Source organism: Plecotus auritus, assembly GCF_963455305.1.
Source record: "Plecotus auritus genome assembly, chromosome: 3".
NCBI lineage: Eukaryota > Metazoa > Chordata > Mammalia > Chiroptera > Vespertilionidae > Plecotus > Plecotus auritus.
In genome coordinates this window covers 100,269,391-100,290,053 of record NC_137772.1, presented here as the reverse complement: position 1 = coordinate 100,290,053, position 20,663 = coordinate 100,269,391, and the positions used below count along the sequence as shown (strand labels likewise).

The 20,663-nt window shown below is 43.1% G+C and overlaps 1 protein-coding gene across 2 annotated transcripts in view; it reads left to right on the top strand.

Annotated features, from left to right (window-relative positions):
- The window catches only part of RUBCNL (rubicon like autophagy enhancer), an 83,088-nt gene that overhangs the window by 33,089 nt on the left and 29,336 nt on the right, over window positions 1-20,663 (top strand). For both annotated transcript variants that reach the window (XM_080659583.1, XM_080659582.1), the window contains exons 5-9: window positions 12,546-12,647; window positions 13,144-13,204; window positions 13,766-13,898; window positions 16,101-16,246; window positions 19,963-20,027. In XM_080659583.1, coding sequence (XP_080515709.1) covers window positions 12,546-12,647; window positions 13,144-13,204; window positions 13,766-13,898; window positions 16,101-16,246; window positions 19,963-20,027 — 507 coding nt within the window. The remainder of the gene's footprint in view (window positions 1-12,545; window positions 12,648-13,143; window positions 13,205-13,765; window positions 13,899-16,100; window positions 16,247-19,962; window positions 20,028-20,663) is intronic.

Sequence of the window (20,663 nt, the reverse complement as noted above, 5' to 3'; positions counted from 1 at the left end):
TTTATCATCAATTTTATTTTGTTCATTAGATTCCGCATATAAGTGAGATTGCGTGATAATTAGTCTTTCTCTAAATGGCTTATTTTGCTTAACATAATACTCTACAGGTCCCTCCATGCTGTCTCAAAGGGTAAGAGATTCTTCTTTTTATAGCCACATAGTATTCCATTATGTAAATGTACCACAGCATTTTTTATCTACTCATCTACAGATGGACACTTGGGCTGTTTTCAGATAGTAGCTATTGTAAGTAATGCTGCTATGAACATAAGCATGAATATATTCTTTCTGATTGGTGTTTCGGGATTCTCAGAATATTGCTTTGGGTAGAAGGGACATTTTAATGATATTAATTCTTCTAATCCATGAAGATGGTATATGTTTCTACTTGTTTATATTTTCCTCTATTTCATTTTTTAATGTTCCATAGTTTTCTGAGTACAAGTCTCTTACCTCATTGGTTATGTTTATTCTCAGGTATCTTATTTTCATTTGTTGTCATTGTAAATGGTATTTATTTATTTTTTTTACTTTCCCTTTCTGAGGGTTCATTACTGGTGTATAAAAATGCCATCGATTTCTGGGTGTTAATTTTTTATCTTGCTACTTTGCAGAATTTATTTATTAAATCTAGTAGTTTTTTGGTGGAGTCTTTAGGGTTTTCTATAAAAAATATCGTGTCATCTGCAAATTATGACAGTTTTACTTCCTCTTTTCCAATTTGGATGCCTTTTATTTCTTCTTCTTGTCTGATAACTATGGCTAGAACTTCCAGTACTATCTATACTAATAAAAGAGAAAGATGCAAATTGACCGTACCTCCACGACATCCACCAGCCAATCAGGAGTGAGTATGCAAATTAACCCAACAAAGATGGAAGGTTAATTTGCATACACAGGCGCCAAGCAGCCTGGGTCCTGGGAACATCCTCGGGACCCAGGTCGCTCAGAGCCTGTAGGCCTGTGCGTAGGCCCTGAATTGCTGGGGTCCCAGAATGCCCCTGGCCACTCCTGGCCTATGGGCCTTGGTGCCAAGCAGCCAGGGGCGGGGTGGTAGAGGCCTGAGCAGGGCTGGAGCAGAGTGGGAGGGGCCCTTCCCAAGCCACAGCACAGGCTTGATCACAGCCAGGGGGCCCTGCCCAAGCCACAGCAGAGGCTTGAGCAGAGCCTGAGCAGACCAAGCCATGGCAGAGGTTTGAGCAGGGCCTGAGCGGACCTGGGGGGCCCTGCCCAAGCTGCGGCAGAGGCTTGATTGGAGCCGGGGGGGGGCCTGCCCAAGTCACAGCGGAGGCTTGAGTGAAGCGGGGGCCCTGCCCAAGCTGTGGTGGAGGCTTGAGCAGGCCCGGAGATGGGGGGTTGTGCCAGCCTCAGCTTGCCAGCAGTCCTGCCTCTGCATGTGAGCTGCAGAGGAAACACCCTTTCTGACTGCTCATTGGCTAAGCTGGTAATAAGAATTACCAGTATGCCACTGGTAATGTTCTTGGTAACTTGGGTAATAAGAATCCAAGAAGGTAATCTAGGGTTTTTCCACCTCACTCCTGGAGGAAAAAACGAAGGTCTGCTGCTTGAGGGCTAAGAAATGTCATATCCTGCCCTAGCTGGTTTGGCTCAGTAGATAGAGCCTTGGTCTGCCAACCACAGGGTCTGGGTTTGATTCTGATTGGGGAAATGTACCTAGGTTACAGGCTCCTCCCTGGGCCCAGGTCAGGGCTCATGCAGGAGGCAACCAATCAAAGTGTCCCTCTCACATTGATGTTTCTCTCTGTCTTTCCCTCTCTCTTCCATGCTCTCTAAAAACCAATGGAAAAATATCCTCAGGTGAGGATAAAAAGAAAGAAAGAAATGTCATATCCTATGAAAGACACATCTTGAAAATGCCTAAAGAAAGTTGTCATTTTTTCATGGTGAAGGGACTTGAGTCCATGTTGATGAAAACACCTTGGTGGGTGCGGTGGCTGGCAGTGGCTGCAGCAGCGGGGTGATGGGGCTGGCACCTTCCCCTGATCAGCCCAGTTGCCTCCCGCAGAGGGAGGCAAGACTGTGGCTTAGGCCAGCTCTATGGCCTAAGCCATCAGTAGGATATCTCCTGAGGGCTCCCAGTCTGTGAGAGGGGGCAGGCTGGGCTGAGGGCCACCCCCAGTGTACAAATTTCGTGCACTGGGCCCCTAGTCTTGAATAAGAGTGAGGAAAGTGGACATCTCTGTCTTTTTCCTGATCTTAAGGAAAATGCCTTTAGTTTTGCCTAGCTGCAGTGGCTCAATAGTTGAGTGTCGACCTACGAATTAGGAGGTCACAGTTGGATTCCTGGTCAGGGCACATGCCCGGGTTGTGGGCTCGATCCCCAGTGGGGCGTGAGCACAAGGCAGCCAATCAATGATTCTCTCTCATCATTGATGTTTCTACTCTCTCTCCCTCTCCCTTCCTCTCTGAAATCAATCTATATTAATGAGAGAAATATGGTAATTGACCATCATTCCACGACACCCACAGCCAATCAGGAGGGAATATGCAAATTAGCGGGACTAAGATGGTAGTGGCCACAGAGACAGCTGGAGCAGGCAGGAGGCTTGGGTCACGCCTGGTGATGGAGGAAGCCAAGCTTCCCACCTGCCTGAGCTGACCTCTGAAGGAGGGGCCTGTGGGCAGTGGCCACAGAGCTGGCCTGAGCACGTGGGAGGCTTGGGTCACCAGGGCTGGCTGCCGAGGGAGGGGCCTGTGAATGGCCCTCAGCCCCTCACCCAGGCTGGCCACGCCCCCAGGGGGTGAGGGTCCCTGCTGGGGGGATAGCCAGCCTGCAAACGGCCATCAGCCCCTCACCCAGGCTGGCCAGGCACCCCAGTGGGGACTCCCACCCTGAAGGGGGTGTGGACAGCCTGAAAACAGCCCTCAGCCCCTCACCCAGGCTGGCCACACCCCCCCAGAGGGGACCCTCACCCCATGGGGGTGTGGCTGGCCTGCAAATTGCCCCAGCCCCTCACCCAGGCCAGCACCATCCCCAGTGGGGACCCCCACCCTAATGGGGGCATGGCCAGACTGCAAACCACCACAGGCCCCTCGCCCAGGCCACCCTGCCCCCCAAGGGAATCCCCACCCTGATCCGGGACACCCTTCAGGGCAAACCAGCTGTCCCCCACCCATGCACCAGGCCTCTATCTATACTAATAAAAGGGTAATATGCTAATTAGACTGGGAGATCTTCTGGACGTTCTTCTGGACAAAGCCATGGTGGTGGGGCTGAGGTAGAGGCGGTTAGGGGCCAAAAGGGGAGGGCAGTTGTGGGTGATCAGGCCAGTAGGGAGGGCCATTGGGGGTGATCAGGCCGGCAGTGGGGGCCCGTTGGGGGTGAGCAGGCCATCAGTGGGGGTCAGTTGGGGGCTATCAGGCCAGCAGGAAGGGCAGTTGGGGGTGAGCAGGCTGGCAGGGAGGTCAGTTGGGGGCAAGCAGGCCGGTAGGCAGAGTGGTTAGGGGCAATCAGGCAAGCAGGCAGGTGAGTGGGTAGGAGCCAGCAGATCCCTGTGGGATCAGGCCTAAACCAGCAGTCAGACATCCCTGAGGGATCCCAGATTGGAGAGGGTACAGGCCAGGCTGAGGGACACCCCCCCCCCCCATGCATGAATTTCGTGGCCATCTTGTGAAGGCCATCTTGTGTCCACATGGGGGCAGTCATCTTGTGTGTTGGAGTGATGGTCAATTTGCATATTACCTCTTTATTAGATAGGACTAGTGGCCCCGTGCACAAAATTTGTGCACGGACGGGGGGAGGTGTCCTTCAGCCTGGCCTGCACCCTCTCCAATCTGGGACCCCTCAGGGGATGTCTGACTGGTTAGGGGCGACTAGGCTGGCAAGGGAGGGCAGTTAGGGGTGACCGGGCTAGCAGGGGAGGGCAGTTGGTGGCGACCAGGACTGCAGGGGAGGACAACGCAATCCTCATAAAAAGAGCTTGAAAGTATTTCTTTCTCTTGGACTTTTTGGAGTAGTTTGAGAAGGATAGGTGTTAGTTCTTTGAATGTTAATAAAACTTCCCATTGAAGTCCTCTGGACCAGGGCTTTTGTTTGCTGGCAGGTTTTTTTATTTTTATTTTTATTAGTGCTTCAATTTTATTAGTTGTTTTCAGACTATTCTGGTTTTCTGATTTTTCCTGATTGAGTTTTGGCAGATTATATATTTCTAGGAATTTATTATTTCACCCAGGTTGTCCCCTTTGTTGGCATATATATGTTCAAAGTATTTTCTTACAATCCTTTGTATTTCTGTGGTGTTAGTTGTTACTTCACCTCTTTCAGTTTTTTTTTTAAAATATATTTTATTGATTTTTTTACAGAGAGGAAGGAAGAGGGATAGAGAGTTAGAAACATCGATGAGAGAGAAACATCGATCAGCTGCCTCCTGCACACCTCCTACTGGGGATGTGCCCGCAACCAAGTTACGTGCCCTTGACCGGAATCGAACCTGGGACCTTTCAGTCCGCAGGCTGACGCTCTATCCACTGAGCCAAACCGGTTTTGGCTCTTTCAGTTTTTATTTTATTTACTTTGTTTCCTGATAAGTCTGGCTAAAGGTTCATCAATCTTATTTATCTTTTCAAAGAATCAGCTCTTGATGTTACTGATCTTATTTATTTATTATTTATTTATTTATTTATTTATTTATTTATTTATTTATTTTTTACTCTCTATGTTATTTATTTACATTCTGATCTTTATTATTTCATTCCTTCTACTTTCTCTGGACTTTTCTTGTGTTCTCTTTCTAATTCTTTAAGTTGTAGGTTTAGTTATAGGTTTGAGTTTTTCCTATTTCTTGAGGTAGGCCTGTAATGCTATGAACTTCCCTCTCAGGACTGCTTTCACTGTGTCCCATAAATTTTGGGCTGTTGTGTGTTTATTTTTGTTTGTTTCCAGGAAGTTTGTGATTTATGCCTTGATCTCATTGGTAATCCATTCATTGTTAATAACAAGCTATTTCGTCTCCATGTGTTTGATTGTTTTTGAAGTTTTTTTTTTTTTATTGTAGCTGATTTCTAGTTCATGCCATTGCGATCCAAGAAGATTCTTGATGTGATTTAAATCTTCTTGAATTTGTTAAGATTTATTTTGTGTCTTAACATGTGGTCTATCTTTTAGAATAATTTATGTGCACTTGAAAAGAAAGTGTATTTTGCCCCTTTGGGATGAACTGTTCTATAAATATCAATTATATCCATCTGATCTAGTGTGTCATTGAAGGCTATGATTTCCTTGTTGACTTTTTGTCTAGAAGATCTAGCCAGTGATGTCAGTGGGGTGTTAATGTCCCCTATGTGACTGTACTGTAACACATTTCTCCCATATAGTGTGTGTGTGTGTATATATATATATATATATATATATATATATATATATATATATATTTAGGTGTTCCTTTATTGGGTGTGTATATGTTTATCAGTATTATGTAGGGTCCTTCCTGGCCTCTTACTATGGCCTTTGTTTTGAAGTCTGTTTTGTCAGATATGAGTATTGCTAACCCAGCTTTTTAAAAATTTTCATTTGCATGGAATATTTTTTCCCATCCCTTCACTTTCAGTCTGAATGAATCTTTTGTGCTGAGGTGGGTCTCTTGTATACAGCATATATATTGGTTATGTTTTCTTAACCATTCAGCTACCCTATGTCTATTGATTGGAGCACCTAGTCCACTTACATTTAAGGTTATTGTTGATAGGTACTTATTTATTGTCAATTTTTTTAATACTTATGTTTCTCTCTCACTTGATTTCTTCTTCTTCTTAAAGCACTTCCTTTAACATTTCTCGCAGTGCAAGTTAGGTGGTAATGTACTCCTTTAGCCTTTTTTTGTCTGGGAAGCTCTTTATCTTCAATTTTAAATGGTAGCTTTGCTGGATAGAGCAGTCTTGAGTTCAGGTCCTTGCTTTTCATTATTTTAAATACTTCATGCCATTACCTTCTGGCTTGAAGTGTTTCTGTTGAGAAATCAGCTCACATTCTAATGGATACTCTTTTGTAGGTTTTTTTTTGTTGTTGTTGTTTTTTTTGGGGGGGTCTCTCTCTTGCTGCTTTTAAGATGCTTTGTCTTTAAGGTTTGTCATTTTAATTATGATATGTCTTGACAGGGTCTCCTTAGGTTTATCTTGATTGGAACTTTTTGTTTTTCCTGAACTTGTGTGACTTTTTTCTTCACCAGGTTAGGGAAGTTTTCTGCCATTATTTCTTTAAATAGGTTCTCTATACCTTATTTTCTTCTCTTTCTCTTACCCCTGTGTTGCAGATATTGTTCTGTTTCATGTTGTCCCAAAGTTGCCTTAAACTATACTCCTGCTTTTTAATTCTTTTTTTTCTTTTTGCTACTCTAATTGGGTGTCTTTTTCTATCTTGTCTTCCAAATCACTAATTTGATCTTCTGCCTCATTCCATCTACTTTTGATTCCTTTTAGTGTATTCTTTTTTTAAAATATATTTTTATTGATTTCAGAGAGGAAGGAAGAGGGAGAGAGAGATAGAAACATCAATGATGAGAATCATTGATCAGCTGCCTCCTGCAAGCCCCCACTGGGGATCAAGCCCACATCCTGGGCATGTTCCCTTGATCAGAATCGAACCCAGGACTCTTCAGTCTGCAGGCCGATGCTTTATCCACTGAGCCAAACCAGCTAGGGCCCTTTTAATGTATTCTTGATGTCAGATATATTATTCTTCATTTCTGACTGGTCTTGTTCATGGTTTCTATTTCTTTTTTATACTGTTGTAGTTCCCACTTAGTTCCTTGTAATTCTTACTAAGTTCCTCGGGCATCCTATAACCATTACTTTGAGCTCTATGTCTGATAAATTGCTTGCCTCCATTTCATTTAAATATTTTTCTGGATTTTCCTCCTTTTCTTTCATTTGAGGTTTGTTTCTTTGTCCCCCATTTTTGCTGTCCATCTATATTTGTTTCCATATGTTAGTTCAAACTGCTATGCTTCCCCCATCTTCGTGGGGTGGCCTTATGTAGTAAGTGTTCTGTGGTGCAGCCTCTTTAATCTTCTGAACTGGGTGCTCTAGGAATGTCCTTTGGTTTATTTGGGCTCTCCTGTTGTAATTTGGCCTTGATTACAATTGTTCCATTCATGGATTGGATCTCTTCTCAGGCTGGCTGACTGTGAGGTTTATCCCTGACTATGTTGTGTGAGCTATTGTGACAGGACAAAGCAAAACACGACACAAGAAACAAAACAAAAACATACAATATGCCCCTACTACAACAACAACAAAAGCAAACACAAAAGAAAAGATAATTAGGAAAGAGAACAAGAATAATAAAAAAAATAAAATCTACAAGAAGGAAAATAAAGGGAAGAAAAAGGGATATGAAAGTGCAGAGGTGAAAGAAAATAAGAATAAGGAGTAGGGGAAGAAAATGGTATAAAAGAAAAGAGGAAAATAAATTATGAAATGGAAAAAAAGATGAGAAAGAAGAAATACAAAAAATAAGAGAAAGGAGAAGAATAGAGTAAGAAAATGAAAGAAAAATTAGATATATGGAAGAAAAAAGAAAGGATAAAATAATAACAAAGCAATAAAGAATAAAAATAAAGAAGATAATGCAGGGAAAAAACAGTGAAGTGTCATTCGTCTCAGCAGAGTTTAGTGCCTCCTGGGAGCTCCCTTTGGATCCTGCTCTTCTGTTGGCTGAGGCTGACTATTTTGTCTCCCAAGTCTGGGCCTCTTGGGAGGTACTTTGGTGCTAGCCAACATCAGAGCTGTCCAGTTTGGCTCTCCGCAACCTGTTAAAAGCTTTAAGTCAGGGGTCCTCAAACTACGGCCCGCGGGCCACATGTGGCCCGCCAAGAACATTTATCCGGCCCACCGGGTGCCGCTGCCTGTCCTGCTTAGCAGCCGACTCGTCCCAGGCCCGCAGAGCGCATAGGAATTTGTTCATAGTTTTTTTTTAAAAAACTATAGTCCGGCCCTCCAACTGTCTGAGGGACAGTGAACTGGCCCCCTGTTTAAAAAGTTTGAGGACCCCTGCTTTAAGTGATCCAGAGTTTGTGTCTGTCCCCACAGTACTTGACTGCACATGGGAGGGTCCAAGCTGCACTCTCAGGCCTGTTTGTTAGCAGCACAAGACCCAGTTAGCAAACTTCCTCATTTCCCTGCATTCTGCCTCCACCTGCCTTCTCCTGCCAGCCAGCTGTCAGTCTTAATACCTGAAAAGGCTATTTGTGAAAGGGATTTTGGTGGAATTGGAAGTCTAGACCTCTGGGTCTTTTGTGGAGGTGGGGGTGCCTTTCAGATTTCAGGGAAAGTGGTGGGTGTGTTTCCCCAGAGCTACTCCTGTGAGAGTGTGCCAGAATATTTCACTGTCCTTAGCTTGGTAGAGATCCTTGTATACAGTCTAGTGGGATTTGCTAGAAAATGGGAGTTTCTATCAGCTCTACTGTGAAGAGTGAGCACCAGTCAAGTTCCCAGGATGGTGGGGCAGACAGCTCCACCCCCAAACCAATCAATGAAGCTCCCTGAGACTGTCCCACAGGCTTGGCCTCTGCTGCCATCTCCTCTACAGTGATTGAGATGCAGAGTATGGAAGCAGGTTTCCTGAGGGTGGGGCAAGCTGTATCCCCTAGGTGGGGTATTTGACTTGTCCTAAGCTGTGGCTTCTGGGTGGGGTCTACACATCTCAGGAAAAATGGCTACTTCAATTTGGGGGATTATGACAGATTGCAGATCTCCTGGCTGCCACTTTTCCACATCTACCCCAAATGCTTCCCACCCCAGCCCCTCCTCAGGCATCTCCAGTCCACATTGCTCTCTCTCCATCAAAGCCTCTAGTGAATAGCTACAAAAAAAATCCTGTGCTCTGGATTTAAAAAAAAAAAAAAAAAAAAATGTGGCTTTATCTTCAGCCAGCTCTGGTCTTCCCAGGAGATAGAAGCCCCCTACCTTTCATGGCTAGATGCTCTTGGCTCTGGTTCTCTGGCCTGTGGAGCCATCAGACAGATTCCTCCTCACTCTTGGGCCTACTGCCTCTGGAAGCTGGGTCAGCCCCTCTTGTAACCTCCCCTTCCTTCCAGGCTCCAGGTGTTTTCTGCCCTTCCTTGTTATGTCTTCTCCTCAGCTGGACTTCAGTTGGTAATTCCAGGTGAATGTTCCGCAGTTTAGTTTTATTTCCAGTGTGACCCTGGGAGGAGGTGCCACCATCTTCTCCTCCTAATCACATTATGGTGATAGATGCTACTCCATGAAGTAGGTCAATTCTTTAAATTGCAAGTTGGGCCCTGCCGGCATGGCTCAGTGGTTGAGCATTGACCTATGAACTAGGAGATCATGGTTAGATTCCCGTTCAGGGCACATGCCCGAGTTGTGATCTCGATCCCCAGTGTGGGGCATGCAGGAGGCTGCTGATCAATGATTCTCTCATCATTGATGTTTATCTCTCTCTCTCTCTCTCTCTCTCACTAACCTGAAATCAATAAAAATATATTTAAATTGCAGGTTGGTCATGAGAGCATTAAATTAAAAAAAAAAGAAAAAAGAAAAAGTATCAGTGTGCACCTCAGTGAGGTTAGTGAGGATGAGCAAGGAGTGCTTCTTGGAACTTTTTTAACAGTTAAATATATTTTTGTGCTTACACTAAGTTGCAATGTATTGTATGCTACTGTGGATCATGGTCAAAAGATTGTGGGAAAGACAGAAATAGGTGCATTGCCCCCATTTTTTACATGAGGAAAACAAAGCTGAGAAGTTTATTGCCTATTGTCACCTGGCTGGGATGGAGCAATGCAGTGTTAAACTGGCCAGTCAACTATGAAGCCCTCTCACATAACCTCTCTGTAACATATGGACTACATTATTTTCCTAAACATCTGTGTTCATTTCTATGTTTATTCAAGTGAATTCAGTTTTACAGTAATTATATACTCATATTAATGTAAGTACATCACTAATCTATCTATCTATCTATATATATATATATATATATATATATATATATATATATATATGACTTTAAGTGTCCATCTGTCTAGCTATGATGCACACTGACCACCAGGGGGCAGATGCTCAATGCAGAAGCTGCCATCACTCCCACTGGCCATTTAAAAATAAATGGCGTGGTGCCCACAAAGCAACACTTCCCCCAAGTGGGTCACAGGCCCCGCCACCACCCCGGAGTGACACCCCACCAAATTGCAGCCAATGCTGCCAAGACCCCATGGTGCAAAATGCAGCCCACAGCCCTGCCCAGCCCAGAAATGGTCACTGTGGGCACTGGATAATGATGTCATGTAGCAGCACTCCACTTCATCTCCCTAGCAACTAGCCTCCTTGTAGTTTCTTCAGCCCAGGAACCTGTCTTGCTTTATAGCCAGGTGCAAACATTTTACACTTTAACCAAATGTTTGTGAAGCTTTTTCACATGCCTCATCTCATTTGATCCTCACAGAAGTCCTGGAGTAGGTAGATAGGAGACTCGGTAGAATCCTATTTTCTTTTCATTAGCAAGACGTGAATAGCGATATTAAAATATTTCTTCTAATTAATTTCCTTTCAATGTGCACAAATACATGCACTGGGACACTAGTATGATTTATATTAACAGTATTTCATGTCCAGTTTTTCAAGTTGTTATGACTTTCACATTTTTCAATGATGTTATTTCTTGAGTTAACAGAGTGATTTACAATATCAATTCCCTATTATTTGGCATTAAAGTAGCTTTCAGTATTTTAAATAGACTACAAATAGCTCCTTGGTGATCAAAGCCTTCTTTCTTAAAAAAAAAAAAGTATTTATTGATTTGAGAGAGAAAGAAGAGGGAGAGAGATTGATTAGTTGTTCCACTTATTTATACATTCATTGGTTGCCCTGACCGGAGATAGAACCTGCAACCTTGGTGTATTGGGATGACACTCTAACCAACTGAGCTATCCAGCCAGGTCCCAAAGTCTTCCTCTTTCATTAAATTTTCTTTTTAATGACATTCTTAACGACAATTCCCTAGACTGGTATTAGGGATAGAAAAGTATGTACACATTTTATTAGTTTCCTAGGGCTGCTGTGACAAAATACCATGAACTAGGTATCTTAAAATAATAGAAACTTATTGTCTCACATTTATGGAGTCCAGAAGTCAGAAATGAAGTTGTGGGAAGGGTTGGATCCTTCTGGAGACTCTGAGGTAGAATATGCTTCATGTCTCTCTCCCAGCTTCTGGTTTTTGCTGGTAATCCTTGATGTTCCTTGGCTTGTAGACACATCACCCCATTCTCTGCCTCCATCTTCACATGGTGTTCTCTATATATATATCTGTGTCTGTATCCAAATTTCCCTCTTTTTATGACCAGTCATTGGATTTAGGGCTCATTCTACTCCAGTAGGACCTCATTTTGCAAAGTCCCTATTTCCAAATAAGGCTACATTCACTGTTTCTGGGTAGACATGATTTTTTTTGGGGGGGGCGGGGGGGGGGAGGAGGAGGGATGCCACATTATTCAAGTCAGTACAGTGTTTATGTCACCTATATTCTTTCCCTCACTGTGAAGCTGAATTTTTTTTCCCCGCTACCATTTATTAAACCTTTGTATTATTGGAATTTTCAAACATATGTAAAAGCAGGCAAATTACTTTTATGAACTCCCACAGACTCAGTGTGTTTTACTTAGTGATAGTGAATGTAAGAACAACACAAAAATAGTTCCTCGTGTGGTAGGCAGTTAGACCTACCATGAGCAGAGCAAGGACGATGGGTCAGGTGCTACAGAAGGTCCAGGGTGAAAAGCTCTGGATGTCTAGCAAAGGATAAAACTAGGAAAACAAGAACCTCATCCCCAGAGTGACCTTTTCTTCCCTAGCATATTGCTGGTCATGTGGTTTAGACCCTCTGACCTTTATAACACTGGTCATGCGGTTCAGACCCTCCCCTGACCTATCCTCCCATGTCATGTTGCTAGGCATATAGGCTAGACACCCACCCCTCAGAAGGAAAACAAACAAGTAGGGCAGAGAATAGCCCTTAAGCATTAAGCTCCCAGGACAACGAGGTTTTGACCTGCATCAAATTCATCTAGGCCTCAGTTGTATTTCAGCTCCAGGACCAGAGAAGCAGCAAAACCAGACAAGCAACACCAGTGCCTTTCCCCACCCCCTCCCACTCTTCTTCCCCCAAGGCTCATTTTCCTGGCTTCTCTCCTTCTCCTAAGCTCCAAGGACCCTTCTTTTTCCTCTGTAACTTGTTTCCTGAGCTCATTTCTTCTATAGCTCACTTCTTCTAACTCTATGACTTTCTAAATAAATTTTCTCTTGTAATTTGAGTCTTGGCTCTGAATTCTTTCCTAGCCAGAACTCCATGACCGAAGTTGCTGAATGAAGGTTTGTTCTGACTCCACTGATCTAACACCTGGTGCCATTTTCGCTGCTTACTACACTTGCTTTTAAAAAAATTCTTGAAGCTGAATTTTAAAATTCTTAGCCCTTTTTATTCCTAACTTCTATATAGTTGCATGTTACAGATTGTGTACTTTTTTTTCTTGTTGGTGAAACCCCCTTTTCTTTCTTTCTTTCTCTAGGTTGTGCTGTATTACAGGTCAGCCCAATTGTTAAAACACCTACTTACTGTGATGTGGTGAAAGAGGCCTGCAAATGTGACTTTGATAAATTTGTTACTGTAGGTAAGATTTAGATACTCCTCGGATATGACTAGATCCCTCCCTTTTGCCCCCTTTCTATCTCCCCTCTCCCTTCCTCTCTGAAATCAATAAAAAAATATTTTTAAATGCTATTTTTTTTTTAAAAAAAGAAAAGAAACATCAATGATGAGAGAGAATCATTGGTTGGCTTCCTCCTGCACATTCCCCACTGGGGATTGAACCCACAACCCAGGAATGTGCTCTGACTGGGAATCGAACCATGGCCTCCTGGTTAATAGGTGGACAGTCAATCACTGAGCCACACTGGCCAGGCCAGGTGAGTATATTTTGAAATTCCGTCTTTGGTTATTAGCTGTAGCCTCATAATAGAAACTCAAAAGACACTGAAGTATGAAGATGCTGAATAAGTGGTTCTTTCTGAAATGTAGGGAGCTATTTTTGTGTGCTTATAAAATTGACTATGATTAAGTGAAACAGACTAAAAGACCTCTCTACTCTTTCTTCTATTTTTCCACAGAACTTGGAGAGTTCAGCAATACCACAGAAACCTGTGGATGTTCCTGTAGCTCCTGTAACAGGTATCTTCCTTTCATGTCCTCCTTCACATACGCCCCTGGGCCATCACCTCTGAGACACTGAACTCCAGGCCTCTGTGAACATCTCAGGCCAAGTTCAGTCAGTTGAAATGCAACTATCACCACTCAAGTTTCTACAACATTTTTATAGTGTTTAAAAGACTTTTGTATACATTCGTATACATTCTTATGTAATCCTCATGGATAGGCTTCTTTAAAACCCCATTTTAAAGATGTAGAAACTAAGGTTCAGACAGGTGTGCCTCAGGGCACAATACTGTTAAATAACAGAGGTAGGATTTGAACTTAGATCTTCTAACTCTAAATCCAGTGCTCTTTTCACTATACCTCTCAGTCTTGGTACCTCAATAAATAAAGCTGCTCTGTTTAACATGGAGCAATTGTGTTGAGTAAGATAACTGTTGGTACCATGGTTGATGCATGGTCTCTTATATGATGCCTCCTCTGAGTTTTTGGAGAGGAAAGGATAGTTGAAAATCTGAAGAAGAGCCTTATACTTCTCATGAATATAATTGTTAATTTTTTGCATCTCTTACATTTTAGTGTTATTTATGAGCCAAACTTCAATTCGGCTGAGCTAATAGCCAAAGAATTGTACCAAGTATTCCGTAAGTGCTGGATGTTGTCAGAAGTTAATTATCAGCTGGCAGTTTCCCCGAATGCATCTGGCTCCATAGTAAGTATCAAAAAAAGTTGACTTTGAATGGAAGTTTCCTAAATTCACATTTTGCCTGCTATTCACTTCAGACATGTATGTGTTTCCTTTATAGTCACTGGGTGTTGGGGGAAGAATTGAAAGGAAGGATGAATCTGAAATTTATTGAGTATTTATTATTATGCGCCAGAAATTCACATTTTAATTCTCATATATCCTATTAGATAGATGCTATTATCATTTTTATATTATCATTTTTATATTAAGACATCCAGCAGGGCTGGTCAGTGTAGGTAAAAATTAGATACTCCTCGGATATGACTAGATCCTTCCCTCCTGCCCCCTTTCTATATCTCCCTCTTCCTTCCTCTCTGAAATCAATAAAAAAAATATTTTTAAATCTTATTGTAGGTAAGATTTAGATACTCCTCATGTATCAGCAGGAGTTATGCCTCATGCTGCCTAATTTGAAAGTCCAGGCTGGTTCTGAGGCACCAGGTGTCTGACTGGTGGGGTCAGACCAAACCTGGGTTCAGCAACCTCAGTACTTGGGTTCTGGCTAGGAAAGAATTCAGAACCAAGACCCAAACATTTTTGGGGTGAATTACAGAAGTAGAAAAAGTCATTTCTAGAAGAAATGGGCTTAGGAAACAAGTTATAGAGGTAAAGGAAGGGCCCTTGGAGCTTGGGAGTGAGGAAGCTAACAGTAATGTGCCTGGGGCAGGGAGGAGGGGAAAGGGAAATGAAAAAGCACAGGGAAAGCATGCTCTCTCCCTGGAGTCCCTGGAGTCCCTGGAGTCCCTGGAGTCCCTGGAGTCCCTAGAGTCCCTGGAGCTGGCAGGGTCCTCTGTCCTAAGGGTTTTAAGGGTAGAGATTTTAGGGGCGTCCCAGGGGAAGATCTCAATAGAATATTCATCAGTTTTCCAAGTGTGTCCCTTCAGGGTCTAGGTTTCCACTGATTGATTGGCAAGGACCAGGGCAGGGGTCATTATTCGGTGCAGCAGGTCATGAGGACAGTTGTGGCTGGTTTTGTTGCTTATCTGGGCCTGGAGCTGTAATATAATTTTAGGCATAGATGTTATCTCTAGGGAGGGAAGGTCAGGAGGTACTGGTCCAAATCTCATGACCAGATGTATGCTAGGGGAGGAAAGGTCACCCCGGGGACAAGGTCCCCCCCTACAATTGTCCTTTGTGAGGCACCTGGGGCTTCCCACCCCGGTGACCTTCTGTACCGGGGACAGAGAACTTTGCGGCAAAGGCTAAAATAGAAGTAGCCTTCCTATACTCAATACATTTAATAAAAGTAAATAAACAAATAAACTAGGGCAGTGGTTGGCAAACTCATTAGTCAACAGAGCCAAATATCAACAGTACAACAATTGAAATTTCTTTTGAGAGCCAAATATTTTAAACTTAAACTTCCTCTAATACCACTTCTTCAAAATAGACTTGCCCAGGCTGTGATATTTTGTGGAAAAGCCACACTCAAGGGGCCAAAGAGCCACATGTGGCTCGCGAGCCACAGTTTGCCGACCATGGAACTAGAGGTAGGCAAAAATCTCTGGAAATGCAAAGGAGGCAAAGGCCAGATGGAGCAAAAATGACATTGAGATGTGTGAGGTGTTTATTGAGCAGAGTAATTTGATGTGGTTGGATAGCATGTGTTTGCCTGTCTGTGTGTGTGTTGGTGGGTTAGGGGAGGGCAGTGGTGACCCTGGGAAATAAGGCTTGAATACTAGTGGCCCAACTATGGAGGACCTAGAATGCTGATTTGAGGAGTTTAGATTTTAAATGATAATAGGAAATTTAATGGTTCAGAGGGGAGCCAAGCAGGGGAATGGTCTTGAAAGATGTTTCTGGGGAAGTCTGACAACCACAGGAGTTTCTGATTGGCAGCATCTATCAGCCTATTTACTAAAATGCTATCTATAAAAGCATTGCAGGTCACAGTGACCTACTTGCAGTAATTTGAAGTCTGGAAACAAATGAAATACTAAAATAACTAAGAAACAGAGAAAAGTGACCTCAGCTGGGTGGTGTTTTAAACAATTTTTCTCCAGATGGCTTCAGACACATGAAGGGCTCTTGCCATGTCCTTTAGTTCAGTTGAAAGTAGTTTTAATTTATCATGGTAAATTTTAATGTTGGAAACATATCTGAGTGCTCTTTTAATTTCAGTTTTTGAAATAGGCTTAAGTTCCTAAATTCTCTCTTGTTATGCAGGTTGTAAATGAAGAGCATGTCCGAAAAGACTTTGAATCCAGTGAGGATTTAGGAGAGGAAATTAAATTTAACTCAAGGATCAGAGGGACAGAAGACTGGGCACCCCCTAGATTTCAAGTCATAGTTAATGTTCATCCACCACAGAAGTAAGTTGGGGTTGCTGTTTGGGCTTCCAGTCCAGTTAAAACAAGTTAGTTCTGTTACCCATGTTGGGGTTCTTGGGTTCCCCAATATAGAAATTGAGAAGAAACCCCTGAGAAATTATCAGACATGTCAACATAAAAAACAATCAAACCTATAGAAAATTTGGAGTTTATTTGAACCAAACTGTCGACAATTGCCAGAATGCAAATATCAATGGATTGAGATAATACTTCAGAGAATGACAGTTTTGCACCTTATTTTCGAAAGAATGAGAGAGAGGCCGAAAAACCAGGACTACAGGCTTTATTAGAGGAGAAGGACCCTGCCGGGCTGCCCCACAAGGGGAGAACAGCAACGTGTGCAGAGGTGAACATGCCTTTTGAGGGGAGGAATGGGAAGGGATGGGGCTTAGGGTACTCGGCACACACTGATTGGTGGTTTCATATAAGGCACATGATTAGGCACTTAGGCACTTAGGAATCAAGAGCTTAGGGTATTTGGCAGGTGCTGATTGGTGGTTCAATGTATAGTCCATCTAAGGTGCCTGGTTAGGTGCTCAGGAATGTCCAGGACGCAGGCGCAGGTTACATCATACTCTGTCCATCAGTTGGGGGAAGGGAGGATCTATCAATTTTATACATTATAATCAAAAGAGAAGACTCAAGTGGGTTACATGAAATCCATTGGTGATAGATTAGGGAGGTGGGAGAAAGCAAAGCAGGGGAAACCAATGGTACTGAATAAAAAGTAAAATGATACTCATACATCTTTTACACAGGTGGGTATAGGATAGTTAACAGTTAACAATTAACATGATAACAATAACAATGAGAGGATTTATGGTCTGTTCCCTGGTGTATTGGTTGTGCCTGAGCGGTCTGGAAGAACAGGACAGGGGGAGTTACCCTGACATTCCAAAGGTTTGTTATCATAGATGCAAAAGACAATAGACAGCCTTAGTTAAGGTAAAGATTGACTTTTTCAGGAAAGAGTCTAGCTTAGGACATGACAACCTGCCATAAATTGCTTTTAGTTAAAAGGTTTTCATTTCAGACCATCCTTTAGGTTTACTTTAAGTCTCTGAGTTTGCAAGGCCGCCATGCAGACCTTCCCTGGGCTTGTCAAGTTAGCATGTGGCCCCTTTTTATCCACAGGCAGATTTTATTAAGCTTATGCTGGAGCACAAGGGAGGCAGCACAGAGTAAAGGAAGGTAATCTGAACTGACTCTGAGGGTTGGCTCTGCTTGGCTCCTTTTACGAGCTGGGGACAAAGCAGGCTTGTGCAAAAAGGCAGTTCTTCTTGAAAAAGGTGGGCTTCTTGAAAAAGGCAGGCTTGCGGAATTTCTTTTTCAGGGTGGGGTGATTGCACTTTCCAGCTCAGTTGCTTGGTAACTAGGTTCCCACCTGTACTGTGAGGGTAAGATGGCAGACTGCTCATTACCACCACCTTAGGAATTTCATATAGCAGTCAAACCTTGATCAACTGAGTGTGGTCAGTAGTTACAACACCTGTAAGAAAGCAGGCAGTTATAAGGAAATAAAATCAGCTACTTCTGCATTTTTAAGTAGGGAGTGGAGGGGTAGTGACATTCTTGCAGTCAGCTCATTTGGTGTTCCTCTGGCCACTTGTCTTCCTACCTACCCAGTATTTATTCCATTCCTGGGCCCAAGTCCCTAAACTGTCTCAGTTCCTACCTGACTCTGGAAGTAGGAAAAGGAAAAAAATAATACACTTAGGGACAAAGAAAAGTTTTTTTTAGGAAAAGGTAGGTTGGGAATATTTTTCTGAGTTAGCTTTCCTGGCACCCAGCTTTTGAGGGGCTCTGTAAGTTTTGACAAGTTGAGATTTTAGCTATGTGTTCTTAATTATGAACATTACATAGCAACTGAAATAGTCTTAAAGGGACTATTTTAAGTGGCTAATATTGAACCTAAAAAATCATATACAATAATTTTAAAAGATTGGATCCTTTTATTTTTTAGTGCAATCCATATATATATATATGTGTGTGTGTGTGTGTGTGTGTGTGTGTATATATATGTGTGTGTGTGTGTGTGTGTGTGTGTATATATATATATATATATATATATATATATATATATATGAGGTAATATGCAAATTAGGCCAGGATGCCATAACAGTCAAGACCAGCTCAGGAGGAGGGGCCAGGCGTGGGCCTGGAGCCTGAGAGAACAACAGACAGGGTGGACCATGCCTGGCCCCAGAGCCAGAGAGAACAACATGCAGGGGGGCTGGAGCAGAGACACAAACCTGCAGGGGGGCCCGGCCCTCAGCAGCCTCATGGCTGGGGTGCACCAGCAGTCCTGCCTCTGTGCAGGAGCTGCAGAAGAAACACCTTTTCTGACTGCTCATTGGCTAAGCTTGCGGTATGCCACTTGGTTGGGTAAAAAGAATCCAAGAAGGTGATCTAGGGTTTTTCCACCTCACTCCTGGAGGGAAAAATGAAGGTCCCCTGCTGGAGGGGCTAAGGTATGTCATATCCTGCCCTAGCCAGTTTTGCTCAGTGGATAAAGCCTCAGCCTGCGGACTGCAGGGTCCGGTTTTGATTCTGATCAAGGGCATGTACCTAGGTTGCAGGCTCTGCCCTGGCCAGGGCCCAGGTCAGGGCTCATGCAGGAGGCATCCAATCAAAGTGAGCCTCTCACATTGATGTTTCTCTCTGTCTTTCCCTCTCTCTTCCACTCTCTCTAAAAATCAATAGAAAAATATCCTCAGGTGAGGATAGAAAAAAAAGAAACGTCATATCCTATGAAAGAGACATCTTGAAAATGCCTAAAGAAAGTTGTCATTTTTTTGTGGTGAAGAAACTGGAGTCTGTGTTGATGAAAACACCTTGGCGGCTGTGGTGGCTGGCAGTGGCAGCAGCAGCGGGGTGATGAGGGTGGCACCTTTCCCTGATCAGCCCGGTTGCCTCCCGCAGAGGGAGGCCAGACTGCGGCTTAGGGGAGCAGGCCTAAGCCATCAGTAGGACATCCCCTAAGGGTTCCCAGACTGTGAGAGGGGGCAGGTTGGGCTGAGGGACACCCCCCCACAACTGCATGAATTTTGTGCACCGGTCCTCTAGTATGAAATAAAAATGATTTTGTTTTTTAAGAAGTTTAATCTTGAGGAGAGCTCCTATAGTTAAGAAAAGGCACTTGGGTAGGGTTCTGCATATTTTTGCCATGACCATTTTTGCTGACCCTAAACATAATAAAATTTTATAACTTATTTTGTATTTCCAAATCACATGTGAAGTCATGGCACCAACAGTTCAATAGAAAACACTTCACCAAATGGTTTCTCACCAGAAATGTATAGTTTTGTCTTACATTATCCTTATTTGTCTAAATTTCTTTGGATCCATTTATGGACTTCCCAAGTACATCACCTCTTGGTGTCTGGTCTACCTGAACTTTCTCCCTGCATTGCCTGTCTCTAGTTCTCTCTGGAGAGAGGATCCTGTGTGTGTACAGTGTGAAGTCTCTAAAGTTCTTGATGGAAGTGTTATTTGTGATACTAACTTCTGCTTTAGTGACCCAGGGATTTCAACTAGAAAACTCTATTGAGTAATTCTATTTCTTCACAAATGGAAAAATGACAAAATTAAGGCCCCAAGCCAAGAAAAGTATCATGATATCAGTTTATTTTCCAATAAGTGAAAACTGCTCCATTGGTCTTTTCTGACATGTAACTGTTATTGTTTTCTATACCTAGGAGGGATCTCGTAGTAGCAGCCCAGAATTTTTTCTGTGCTGGCTGTGGAACTCCAATAGAACCTAGTAAGTATGGATATGGACTGACTGCTTATTATGTGATGACAGGGCAGAGAATAACAAAATTGGGCACTGCATTGATTGTGTGAGAGAAGTTAGTATGAGACCTTCTTAACATTGCCCTCTTTCATAAAGAGACCATTGTGACCTACAGGATTATGTGACTGGCTTTTCAGACTCATCTCCTAGTTCCCTTCCCATCTGGGACTCAGCTCCAGCCACAAGGCCTCCCTGCTGGTCATTGAAGGTGGCAGGCTCACTCCTGACTTGAAATGGCAGACATCCCCAAAGCTGGTTTCCTTACTTCCTCCACATCTTCACTCAAAAGCCATGAAGTTTTCCCTGGCTGCTCCATTGAAAATGTTCACCTTGCCACAAACATACACGTGTATGCATTATATTACTCTTCCTTCCTATTCTAGCACATATCTGCCTAAAATACCTTTTTAGATTTTACTGGTTCTTCTTATTATTGACTTTCTTCCTCACTAGATTCTAGATTCCATTAGGTCAGATGTGTTGTCTCTTATTCATTGCTTTAGCCCCTGCTCCTACAAGGTGCCTGGCACACAGCTCAAAAGATAAATTTGTTGAATGATTGGACAGCTTACCAAGGAGCTTGCCAAACTCCTCTGAGAGGGT